Source organism: Sciurus carolinensis, chromosome 4 (assembly GCF_902686445.1).
Source record: "Sciurus carolinensis chromosome 4, mSciCar1.2, whole genome shotgun sequence".
NCBI lineage: Eukaryota > Metazoa > Chordata > Mammalia > Rodentia > Sciuridae > Sciurus > Sciurus carolinensis.
Genome location: NC_062216.1, coordinates 27313913 through 27327768, shown reverse-complemented (window position 1 = coordinate 27327768; position 13856 = coordinate 27313913). Strand labels below are relative to the sequence as shown.

At 40.6% G+C, this 13856-nt stretch overlaps 1 protein-coding gene across 3 annotated transcripts in view; it reads right to left on the bottom strand.

The window, feature by feature from the left end:
- The window catches only part of Galnt7 (polypeptide N-acetylgalactosaminyltransferase 7), a 125035-nt gene extending 111823 nt beyond the window's left edge, over window positions 1–13212 (bottom strand). For all 3 annotated transcript variants that reach the window (XM_047548444.1, XM_047548447.1, XM_047548446.1), the window contains exon 1: window positions 13035–13212. In XM_047548444.1, the coding sequence (XP_047404400.1) occupies window positions 13035–13160 (126 nt within the window). In that variant the 5' untranslated portion in view covers window positions 13161–13212. The remainder of the gene's footprint in view (window positions 1–13034) is intronic.
- Between the last annotated feature and the right edge of the window lie 644 nt (window positions 13213–13856).

The following is a 13856-nucleotide window of genomic DNA, read 5'->3' as shown; positions in this document are numbered from 1 at the left end:
TGATCTTCTTCACTCCTCGTAGTAGGTTAAACCTCTAAGGGACATTGTCCTTTCAAGATTTCAGGTGCCACTTAGTGCATCATTCACTCTTTACACATATTTAAAGAGTGCGTCTACTGCTACATTTTTTCACAGAGCAGTGAAGGAATTCAACCTACCTAACTCCCTGGCTATGGCAACAGTAATTTCTACTGATAACAAGCAAACTGAAGCACAGCAAATTTCTCATGTGTTTTGCTTCACCACAAATTAGTTAAAACATGGTAGTTTGTTTTTTGTTTTTGTTTTTTACATGTTTGGGTGTCAATCATTTATTACCAATGTTTTTAAGTGTACACATATGATATCCTAAAGATGATTATGAATATCAATACTGATCCATATATTTTAGAAATAAGTGCATCAAATATATATCTAAGTGAAAAGCACTAGAAGCAAATAACCTTAGTTAATAAGGCAATGTATATTTTCTGACCTTTTTTTACCACTTAAAAATGGTTATCATGGTTGGGTATGGTAGCGCCTGCCTATAACTCCAGTGACTTAGGAGGCTGAGGCAGGAGGATCACAAGTTACCAGCTTAGGGATTTAATGAGGCCCTAAGCAACTTAGTGAGAGTCTGTCTTAAAATTAAAAATAAAAACATTAAAAGGACGAGGTATGTAATTCAGTGGTAAAGTGCCACTGGGTTCAATCCCCATTACCCAGCTCCCCCCCCAAAAAGTCACCAGGTAAAACTGTGACAAATGAATGAATGCTTACAGTTAGTTGACAAGAAGTAGTGGGATAGAGAGAAGTATATTAAGACTTAAGTGATCAACTTTCAGAATACTAATATTTCAAAATACCAACACAACCATTCTAATTTTTTTTTTTAATTTTGGTAACGTTATGAGGAGCATGATCTGCTTAGTAATTTAAATTTGATTTGATTTTCATCACTGGATGTAAATGACAGTCTTAAATGAAGCCCCTGTCAACCCAGGTAAACTGTATTATCTGCAGTCCTTTGACAGAAGCCTTGTGCAAGAAAAATAAATCCCTAACCTCACCCTAACTACTAGCCAATCACTGGAGTCTAGCTTTCATCATTCATCCCTCTCAAAGATCTGTGGCATTTCACAGGATGAAACAGCTTCTTAAAGCAGATTTCTTTTTGTTGTTGTTGTTTGTTTTTTAAGTGAAACATGAGAGAAGTGAGGAGGGGTATAGAGATCAGACAGAGCAAAAACTTTTTTAAAGGTTCATTATCTCTAATTTTAGAAATGAAATTTCATTTTCTCATTAGTACTGTCTGATCACAAGAGTTATGTGTTTTCGTTATCTTTAATTGAAAAGAATTGGGTTAAAAAAAAGCAAGTATATTCAGAAAATGCAATTTCTCAATTAAAAAAAAAGTTATTTGACAAAATATGAAAAAAAAAAAAAGAAAATGCAATTTCTCTGGTGTGTGTGAGAATTTTAAGTAATCTGCTAACCTCACTCAGAGCAACATGCTGTGTACCCAAATGGTACGTGAATTTTTCTACCTACCTTGTGGTCAATAAAATACATCACTGACATTTTTTACACTGAATCATTCTCACAATTAGCACCCAGTGGGACCCAAAGAAATTGACCTATCATCAGTTCAGCAAATTCCAGGGCTTATAATCAAAAAAGGAAATCCTCTGTCCCAAAAGAGGGGGAAAAAAATAGTTAACTAGATTGGAATTATTTCCACAAAGAACTGAAGGTATGGTAGGAAAGATATCTCACTTCGTTAGGTGCACTACAGTTAGAAATAAAAAACACTGAATAAATATGTAAATACATATTATCTTTGTGAATAACTTAAGGTTTCTGATTTTCTATAAAAAGCATCTATGCCTTAATTGCCGCTTACAATAACTTCCTTTTACTCTTCCTGCATTTTATCATCCCTTCTAAGTCATAAATCATTAAATAAGACATGTTTACTTTTAAACATAGTACCTGTTATTTAAGCTAAAGAAGTAGATGCAAATCAGAATAAATGTTTCAAGTCATTCACTTTATCTGACAGGATTAATGCCAAACCATAACAAAGATTTTAACATTTACATTTTGCTTAGTGTTACTGGGTAATTGAGCAGAGGTCAAGGATGATAACTGTCTCTTATGAAACATAATTGTACCACGGTGAAACTATTCATTAGACTCTGGCTGGAATTTTCTTGAACGGGTACGGGCTGCTCAAACAAGTGTGACTGGCATTATTCCTGTGGCAGTAATTAACAGAAAATAAAGTGAAGCCACATTCATTAAAACATCTTCCAATTTTTGAATACGACACTGGGAAAAATAATCTGAGAATAATCTTGTAGTACATATGTATTTTGACCAATGTGTCAGATGATACTAGCAATTCTTTTCTCAAGTAACAAAGACAGCAGGACTAGGGAAGAGGCATGGCATTTTTGGCTCCATTACCATTTGTAGGTTGATACCACTCTTCAAAATTTGACTATGCTTTCAAGTATGCCACATTTATTTTAAGTGTTTGTTACATGTACCATGATTTAGTATCTAAATGTTAACTACAAAAAAGTAAGTTATTTTAATTCATATAAAAATGTATTTCTCTAAAATATTAAGGTATTTGGAACTCATTCTTTTTTAACATACTATCAGAATAAAAAATTTTAGAAAATTATTTGATAAAAGCCTTTTTTTTCTTGACCACCACAATATCTCTGGACTGTAAGCAACTTTATGTTAATTGCCCACCACAAGAGAAACATTCTTTTCCAGCTTCCTATGACTGATGTTAGTTAGACTTAGAATTTCCTGAGGCCATCACAGGAAGCAATAGTTAAGGAAACTGCATGCCTATATTTCCTTATTCTAGCAATCTTTTGCTTAAATGTTAAAATACAATTATATATTTCAAGTGATCATGATTTCCAATCTTGACATCAACCTTTTAGTTTAAAAAACTAAACATCTACTATTAGTAGAAAATCTGAATGTACAAATGAATGATTTCAGTCATTTCTATTCCATTACTCTAAAAAGCTCTTTGTAGTCATTTATTCTGTACCATAATTGAGAACATATTTGCCAAAAGTCTGATGGATTTTTTATTCATTTTAAATCATCCTGGCAAGAATTAGTGGACTTTTAAACAGGCTTTTTTAAAAGCTTTCTTTCAAAAGAAAAGATGCAAAACCTTGCAAACAGATTGTAAAGGAAATAAATACTAATACTTACATGGCACACTTTGCCACATTAAAGATTAAAAGGATTAATTAAATTTTAAAACACATAATAATCAAATTGTCTAATAAGAAATGCATGACAAAATACTAAATTTTGCAGAATAAAAATCTTTCAGAGGTGGGGGTATTTAAGTCATCCTGAATATGCATAATTAAAACCTATGCCTAATAAGACAGGTCATATTATTTTTTGCAATAATAGATGTTACTAAAAATGCATGTGAACAATTTATTTCAACAGAATAGAAAATTTGAAAGGTAACAGTAAGTCCTGAATAAAGAACTTCCAGAGCACTCCAAACAAAACTCAGTTTTGCAATGTTTGGCTGTACCTTACAGTTCTTTTTTTCTGTTTAGCCTTTCTAAGGTATATATTTTTAAAAATTCTCACAAAATTATGAAGTTATTGCACTCATGTCATGACATCTCTTCGAGTTTACCCTTAAAATTCTATAAACTGTTCAAAGTGTCTTCTATATTACATTAAGAATCTGAGACAGTTTCACTTTAATAAGCAGAGTTTGTTTTAAATCAAGCAATCCTGCTGGAAAAGGAGGTAGGTATTCAGTTCTAAAAACTACTTGCAAACCTTGCAAAAAAAATTTTATCATAGTTGGGTTGTTTTGGGGTTTTTTTGGGGGGGTTATTAAAAGGAAAATCCAAAGTCAAAGGAGAATAGAGTTTAATAAACAAATGTTACACACCTATCTTCTCATATGAATGACCAAAAAAGATTTGAGTTTTTCAGTTAATGCCTATTTAGTTAATACCAAGTCCTAATTCACATTACCAGAGAATATACAGTTTTTACAGTAACTCAATATGTAAGCACTAAGGTATATTATAAAATAGTTTCAAAAAAGAACTAGATATGCTAAAATTACATCCAAGTCAGATAATCATTAAGCATGTTAAGTTTGCTGTTGGAGGGAGTACCACATCCCTTGAGGTCCAAACATATTCCTCAACCAAGGGAATGGATAAAAATTAAAGATTAAAAAATGATTAGGTCATCTATTCTATTCTCATACAGAATGGTTCCCAATAGAATGTAATTTAATTTTAATTCATCCAATTTAAAATATTCTTGGTAATAACAAATTCCAATTGCTTTGCTTAGAAGCCTATTAGCTGACTAGTTGGTATTGATATAATACTGCAGTTAATTGTACCTTCTAGATTTGAGAAACCAGGCTGCTCTGGTGCAATTCTATAAACTTAATTAGATAATACAAAGTTAATTTTTTCCTCAACTTTCAGCGTACAGTTCTTATATTCAATGAACTGAATCAGGTCTCCCTGTTGGCATGTTTAAATGCTGCTCAGGAGCAACATTTGAAAATGCTACGAAGGCTAGGGAGCACAGAAGGGAATTTATAATGAAGCAGAACTGAGAACATTTCTCATTTTGAAATATTCAGAATTCTTTGTAAATGAAGTATCTGAAAGTTAGTTCTTCTTTCTTCCAAAGTCTTAAGCCCTGAGTAGGTACAGTTCAAGTTACTTCAGTATTACTTTCAGGATCACAGAGCTGAACTAGAATTAAATGGTATACCTCATTTTTAAAAACCTAGATTACTGAAATGCTGAGTATACAATTTTGCTATCCTTTTTTTCTTTGCAATACATCAGCCAAATTAATGTATTAAAAAATTACAAACTTGTGTCTACACACACACACACACACACACACACACACACACACAAATAGTGGGAGGTGGAGAGCCACCACATTATGGCAACACAGATATAACCAAAAATGGGTTAAGTAAGTTCTGCTTTGATTGTTGTGATTCTCTAATAAAACTCTTAAATCTGTTTGTATTCTTTCCATAGTGAAGATGACTGTTCACGACCTGGATTTCTTTCTCATCTAAGCCCATTCTCCTGTATCATAATATTTACTGAGTTTCACTAAATATGCTACATAGTCCTTCCCTCTCCAGGCCAAAGTACTACTGGTTAGTTTAGCAGGAGATAACACTTCCAGTCACTTGCTTCATCATTTCTTAACTGGCTCCTTCTCAATACTGCAGCATTTGAATGGGTGATAGCCCTTTCCCATGTTTCTGTAGGGTAAAATTCAGCTGTGATCCTTCTAAAGGTATCCATAACCTTCCTTTCTCCTTTCATCAAGCAGGAATCCTCCTTCCATCTGCTAATCTGGGCAATTCTACTTCTAAAATCTTTTTCTCCTTGTACGGATTGTTTCTGGGTCCTTCTCCTAGTACAGAACTCATTATATTCCAGAGATAATTCTCTCCTCACAGAAATGTAGCCTGCACTTTGTTTCCAGATTTTTCCTTATAGACCAGTCATTACATTCAAAGTCTTTATGGCTCAGATTCTATTTTTCTTTTTAGGGTCTTCTCTTCTACCCTTCCCCTCCCAACCTACCAGTCATGTAGTCCCCAGGACTGGCCATAATCTTTCATGACATCAATATGGCATGCTGTTCCTCTATCCTCACATTTTCAGCAGCTCCTTTGCTAAGACAAGCTCTCCGATGGCAACGTGCCCCATTAGGCTGGACGCTGCTTTCTCTTGGAATTCCATGGGTCCTAGTAGATTTATCTTACAGTTGTTGTCTTACCCACTGCAATCGTTTATCTGCATGCCTAACCCACAAACCAGGGGCCAAAAAGGTTATTACTCACTTTGTTTATCTAGGACCAAGTATAATAAGTGGAAATGACCATATAATTTACCATCCACCCCATGCAATGTTGAGAGAAAGAGCTGTAATGGCTAAAGGACAATGAGTGTAAACTAAAATAAATAACCACCCTAATAACATACTACAAGCCCTACACTGCCCATCATCTGAGTCCTAGCTACATTCCTCCAGCTATACTGGCCTCCCTTCTATTTCTCAAACACTCCAGCTCCATTCCAACCTCAAGGATTTTGCATTTCTATTTCCTCTGCCTGGAATGCTCTTCCCTTAGATTTTTATGACAGGCTTACACTGATTCTTCAGGCTTAAGCTCAGTTATCATCTTGACATTCACTGAGTGATCCTCTCTGCCCCATTTCCTTCACACTACCCTGACTTGTCTTCCCAGTGTTTATCTGAAATTATCCTGCTATTGTCTACATACCCCCTCTTTCAAGCTACTTCATATGGACTTGTACGTATTGTTCAAATCTGTAGAGCAGGGTCAGAGAACATAGATATGAAGTTAGAACACCTGAAATTGAACCGGGGTTCTGCTGCTTACTAAGTAAGTGACCTTGGTCAAAGAGTTTACTTCTCCCCACCTCAGCTACCTCATCTGAGGGTATTATATCAGATTTGCCTTAGAAGGCATTTGTTATAATTAAACAACATAATACATGTAGAATATTACCTGGCCCAAAGTAAGGATCCAATATATGTAAGCAATTGTTATTATTTACTACCCTAGAGCATCTCCAGTACCAAGAGCAATGAAGAGTATTTAGTGGACATTCAATATGCATCTGAAATATTTGTTAAGTGAATGATTAAGAGTTGATAAATAAATGGATGCTACTAATCCCTCAATCCTATTTCAAAAGCCTCCAGAAAGCTACTGCTGAATTAATGAAACCATAACCCAGCTCAGTAGCCTCCAATTTAATTCCCTTCAAGCACAGCCCAAACTTAACTTTTCCAGTCTTTTTTTATTGGTGCATCTCAGTTATACAGAATGGTGAGTTTCACTGTGGTACATTCACACATGTACAAAAAAAAAATTTATTCCTTCATTTTTCATCAGTAAAACGGGACTTCTTTCTAGTTTCACCATATTCCTTTAGTCCAGAATGTTCTTCCTTGTATTTCTACCTGGGCAAATCCCACTGACATTCCAGGTCTGGCTAAATGTTATGCTCTTTTTTTGTTCTTCCTCTCCACCTCCTACGGTTCTGTAAGAAGCTCCTTTTTATGACTAACATATTCCCACAGCTTCTCTCTTAAGGGATCCTACATCCTTGAAATTTTTGCATCTCCAGGACACAGTTCTGTGTCTCATAGTAAAAAAGACCTCAACACATTATTTTGAGTGAATAGAAGGTTGCAGATAGGAGAATGGGAAAAGGTCTAAGTTGCTTTCATGTGCTCATTAACCGCTCCCCCAACACACACACACACACACACACACACACACGCACAAATTGCTATCATATGGACACCTACGGTGTGGCTGTTAGGTCAAGACTTGAATAACATATTTATTAAGTCAAAACTTTCTGCCTCCTCCACTATATACAATCTCTATATACATGCCTAGAGCAATGATGCTTATATTTTAGGGCTGGGGATGTAGCTCAGTGGAAAAGCACTTGCCAAGCATGTATGAAGACATAGGTTCAGTCCCTAGTACCACACACATATTAAAAAAATTCTATCTCTCAAAATATATATATATACATATATATTTGAAATATTTGTTGAGTATCATATTTAAATATCAATATACCTCCCAATACTCTCAAAAAAATTGTCCACATTAACATATATTTCACCCTCTCTCTCTTCCACCTTTCCATCTTACATAAAACAACTTAAAAATCCTTCCTTTCATAGCCTTTGTCATTGTATTCTAGAAATTTTAAATTCTTGATTTAACTACTTTTCTCCTGGCAGATTTACATTCAATCTTCAGGAATGTACAAATCCACAGTGTACATATGAACAAACAATTATCTAGGTTGAAGTTGAATAATTACAACCATTTTCCTATATTTAATAGCTTCTCATATCTTGCTGACCAACTCTTTTTTTTTAATAACTAGGAAGTTAGAATGTGTATATGTTCTGTTTACAAATGGTGCAAGCTCAGAATTTTGCTTTCTATTCCTGATGCTTGCTTATCTTTCACCTAATGCAGCTTATTCGGAAATTCAAATTGTATCCCTCATCTTATTTCCCATTCCACGCAGCTAGCCTAAGTCACAAAATAGTGATCCAAATTCAACTGTTGTACAACAGTTCTTATTCTTTCTTCACTAATGGCTGTACACTTCCCAAATGGCTATTTTAAATCTTTCACCTATTGGTGTGGCTGTTAATGAAACATACTCTTGTGATAGCTTGCATATTGCTACCAGATTAAGGAACAGAAAATTTATCCCAAGTTTAAAATGTGAGCACTTGAGAATGGGAACTTCTAATTCTAGATATTCTCAATACTCTCTAGGGGGCCTGATTGAGGGGGAAATAAGGGGAGAGGCAGAAGCAGGGCTAACCTTACTTAGAACACTGGATGGGAGACTCTTTCACAAAACCAACAAATAAAAAGCAATTCTTAGGAAATCCACCAAACATTTTCAGTGTCTAGACCTCTGGGGGAGACATAAATAGATGTACTTTATGTTGTTTGAGCAAAAATTTAATATGCACCTTCCACAAACTCAGCACCACGAAGAGAAGGGAAGATATACCCTAAGAGCAGAAACATGAACTCTGCCTCCAAAGGGCTCAGAGTCAGTGGTCTCAGGCCTTCTTTGGTTTATAGGACCATCCAGGAAGTAGGAAGGCTTCTGATTCTCAGTCCAGAAAAAATGCACATGTACAAAAACATATGCATTAATTTCAGGAGGCCTATTAGCCCAGATTTCTTAGACTTAGTGATATTAGATTAATCATCAACATCATCATCATATTGAGGGTTGGAAGGTGAAAAGTTGGGAACTGCTAAGAAAATAAAAATGATCCTGAACCACGTAGCCTGGAGAACTGAGAGAACAATGGTCACTGAGGACATTACACTTTTGCTCAGTGTAAGCTGCATCCCTAATAGTATAAATGGCATTTCCATTTGAGATAAAATCTTATCAAGGGCAAAATTTTTCAGGTTACAACTGATCATCAGTGAGATAAAATGACTGTGATAAGTTGAAACTAAACTGTGACAGGATAGTGAGTTTGACCACTAGTCCTCATTTAAGCTATACCCCTTTCAAACCCATTAGCTTGCTTATCACATAAACCTCTTGGCCTAGCAGTAGTTCCTCCATTGGTCCTACCACATATGCTCTGCATCTACATGTCACTTATGATTTGGCCAAAGTATCATTTGCACATACAAAGAACCATCAGATTACACACAGTCCTAAGCAGTAGTGAGGGTTTTAATAGAACCACTGAAGCTAAATTTCCATCAACATCTCTTTTATTTTCAGAGATAATGACTCAACTTCAAACACTCATTCAGGCCTAAAACCTGGGGGAAATGGTGTCAGTCTGAGACATACTATAATTTAAGAAACTTTTTGCACTTTGAAAGTCTAAATAGATGGAGTTAATAAATAGTGACCTTAAAATACACACAGGACAAAGTCTAAAAAATAAGCCTTTTATAAAATACAATGGAATGATTAAGTTTTGTCTTCATAACTTTTCATAACGTAACAATCTATCATCCTAGACCTCCTGACATCTTCACTTCTACATTCAATCACCAAATTCTGAGGCTTTTGCATCTTTAATAGCTCTTGAATCAACTTATTTTCTTCATTACCACTACTGCCTGACCAGTTCAAGCAATGTCATATGTCACCTGAACTATTATAACTTCCAGTGGGACTCTTAATTCTCTATCCGTAGACCAAAGCATACTCCTGCAGGTAGTCAAGGTAGTCTTTCAAAACACAAATGCAATCAGATTTCTTCCCTACATTACATCCTTATATAGCCTCCCACTGCTCTTTAAGATCAAAATCCATGTTTGCAAGACACATCCTTACCTTTGTGGCATAGTTACACCCATCTCCTCACCCTCCATGTTCCAACTATACTGATCTTCAATCCCTCCCTTCACCCATGTTGTCCCCTGCCAGAGGATGTCACATATACTGCTTTTTCCAGGAGCGCCCTTCCTATTTCAGATCAACAACTACTCTTCTTCAAATCTTCAAATTTCAACTCCAAGTCATTTCTTCAGGTAATCCTTTTATGACAAGCTCCTCCATTTTCTTGCCTCTATGGCTTTCCTTCACAGCATGTAGCACAATTTTTATTTACATATTTGTGGAAGCTAGATCAATGTGTTTTTTTCTCATTAGACAATAAGGTCTGTGAGGTTAAAGACAAGGAGTGTTTCCTTCATAATTAGCACCATACATGATACACAGTAGGTACTCAAAAATGTTTGAATAAATCAAAGGAAAAAATCACACAACAATATGATTGGACTAGTAAGGTCATTTTCCCACATCATTCGATTCAAAGAAAGGGCAAGACACTCAGGCACAGGATGGAGCTAAGACCATGTTTCTCTTGTCTTGACTCCACAGGCCGGCAACATTAAAGCAAAGAAATACTCCAGGTAATGAAGGAGCAGGTTGTAACAGACTTTAATGTCTGGAATACTGATAATACAAGACAAAAAACTGCACAGGGTGGATGGAGCACAACTATAAGCCTGATGGAACGGAGGCAGAACCTATTTTTGGTAAACCAAATGTTTTAGCCAATTTGAGGCCATTTAAAGAGATCCAAAACAATTCTGTGTGGATCACCATTACAGAGAAGCAGGGTTCTCACAATGAATGAATTGGAAGTGTCTGCAATCATAATCACAGTAAAAGAACTGCAAAGGGGAAGACAAACTCAGGAATCAGCATCCAAGTCTTCCCTAATCAAGATGGCCTTCTAAGACTGGATTTCTTAAGATCTTAAGTTAGCTTTAATGAAAGCGATGCAGTAGTCCCTTATTTACACTTTTCTGATTTATATGCTATACCTTAAATTGCTTAGATTACTACTTGCCTGGAAAGTTAATTAGAGTTTGCTCTCCTGATAACTAAGAATTCCTTTTCAATTTGAATTATTTTGGGAAATTTTAAATATGGTAAATGATACAATTGCACTGGGTCCACTGACAAATCTTACCAAATAAGTTGTACCAAGAAGATATTACCACCTCATTGTTATTAAAGGGGCACTATGCCTTACTTACATATCAGCACTGATAAAATATCTCAAGAGATGGGAATGATGTTCCATTATCTCTTCAAGAAACTCACCATCTAAACTACAGGACATTATAAACACGGCAATTTTGTCAGTTTTTCTTCAATTTCTCTTCCAGAAAATAAAGACTAACATTTCTAGCACTATGTTAAAAGCCACGTGATGATTTCAAATATTTACAGACCACTGCAATATTCAGTTATCCTTTGTCAATAAATCCTCAGCAAAATTATAAAGGTCACCATCACTCACTCCATGAGAATTGCAAATACACTGAAGAGGAAAACGACACTTTTCATCATCAATTTAGATGACTTAGATGGGAATCCACTCCAGATACTACAAAGGGAGATTCCACAGCAATGAAGACTTTCGAATACTGAAATTTACAGTTTAACTCCCGACATAAACAAGAACTGATAGGGGAACCTCCTCCTATGATTCTTCCTCTTGAAAGGACTCCACAAGTCTTTCCACTCAACTTCCTGATGCTAACTTTCCGGAAGGAAAGTTAATAAGGAAGATCACATGGATGCAGTGTTGCTCATTTTTGCAAAAGGCACTTTGCAAAAGTCACTTTGCTAAAGACTCCTAAGGCTCCTCAGCCTCTCTCTGGCTCTGAGCCACAGGCGGGGAGGAGGTGGGTGTCCAAGTCTCTGGGGTGAGCTACTAGGGGGCTGCAACGGTTCCTGGGTGAGAGGGGGGCGGGTCAGGTTGGGAGACCAGAACGGTCTCGCCCCGCCGACTGCTAGGGTCAGTGCCGGCGCAGTGACAGCGCCTCCCGCCCCGCGCGGCGCGGCTCAAGGTAACTAATGTTCCGAGGCTCCAGGCTAAACCCTCAAAAGCCAGAGTCTCAAATCTAACACCCGCGCCTTGGGCGGCAGACAAATGCGTCCCAGCGGAGCGGCAGGGAGCTCTGCGCCCCGGCGCCCTTCGGCGTCCGGCTCAGGGAGCAGGCAGGCAGCGCAGGCAGCCGGGCGCCGGCACAAGTTAGTTTTCCGGCCCGAGAAACACTGCCGCAGCCCGGGAAGAGAAACTGGCTCTCCGTCCCCCGGACGGCGCCAGCGCGCTGCCAGCCGAGGGGCTTCCCCAGGCGCCGGGGATGGGGGACGAGAAATGGGGCGGGGACGCCCCTCCCCTCGGCCCGCGGAAACGGGAGGAAACGCCGGTCCAGGGCGAGGCCTCGGCCGCACATCGCACCCGGCTCCTGGCCACCGGAGTTGAGGGGGAGGCGGCGCTCTCCGTACGAGTCGGAGGCGGGGCGCCGTCGCCCTCCCACTCCCCGGCGGGCAGGCAGGCTGGGGGAGCCTAGGCTGCGAGCACCCCCGGACGGGCAGTGGCGGGAGGGGAGGCTGGACCGCAGGGCCTGGTCCACCGGACCGCGGTGGTGGTGGCGGCGGCATCTCGCCTTCCTCAGGCCTGCACGCGCCACAGGCCGCAGCCTGGACCAACCCCGCGTCCCCCGGCCGCGGCCGCGGTATTCGCGGCACCGCCGAGTTGGACGCCGAGCAGCCGCGGCCCCCCGGACCCAGCTCTCCTCCGGTCCCACCCCGCAGTCCGGGAGCGGAGAGCGTCCCCCGAGCCGCCGCCGCCGCAGCGAGGGTGTCGGCGGCGGAGCCCGGGGCGGGGAAGCGTGGGAGGAAGGGGCGGCCAGGGGGCGGGCCGGTGCGGCCGGAGGGGACAGGGTGCGCGGGGCTCGGCGCCCCCATCGGCCGGCGCTGAGCCAGCACCACCTGCGGAGCTGCGGCGCCAACGCCGCGCCGCGACCCCGCCGCCCCCCGCTCCCGCCACACGCGCGCGCAAACAAAACAAGTTGCAGGTCGCAGCCGCCGGAGGGGGCCGGGCGGGTCACTCACCCTCATCCTGCCCAGCGGGCTCGGGTCGTCCGGCCGTGAGGAGAGGGAAGACCAGAGGACCACGAGCCCCAGGAAGCTTCCCACCACCAGCAAACTGCGTAAGATGAACCCAATCTTCAGCCTCATCTTCCTCCAGCGGCGAGAGACACACAGCCCGGCGCAGCCGCCGCCACAGCTCTCCCCTCCCTCCTTCCCCCTCCTCCGGCTCTCCTCCTCCTCCTCTTTCCCCCACCCCTAACGCTACGGCTGCCGCCCTCTCCGCTGTCTGCCCTCGCCAGCTCCAGCTCCGGAACTCCCCTCGGCTGTACCTTCCCCCGGGCGCTTCCCTCCGCCCCCTCCCCGCTGCCCGCGGCTCGGACCGCGCTCGCCGCCGCCGCCCCCTCCCCGCAGGCGGCCTCCGCAGAGCTCCGACCGGCCGGTGTGCCTCGCTGTCCTAGCTGCCTTTCTCTCTGCCTGCCCCCTTCCAGATCCGCAGTCCCCTGCTCTCCACCACCGAGCACACGAACCCCCTTCCCAGCCCCTTGTTACCTTGTAACTAACTTACACTTTCCCCAGGTCTGGTCCTTAGCCTTTGCCCTACAGCTCGGCTCCCTGAAGCTTCCAGATTCCCAAACTTTTGTACTAATTGTGGACCATAACTCTGCCCTTAACACCTATGCCCTCCAGGATGCCGCGGACCTGCCCGAGCCCCCTTCCGAAAGCGTTGCAGGAAGCAAACCAGGAAGTCGGGGCTACAGCTGCCGCAGCAGTAGCTCCACGTGGCTGATTTATAGCTGGGAGGATTTTTTTTTTTTTTATATTGATCTTGTTTTTTCACACCGC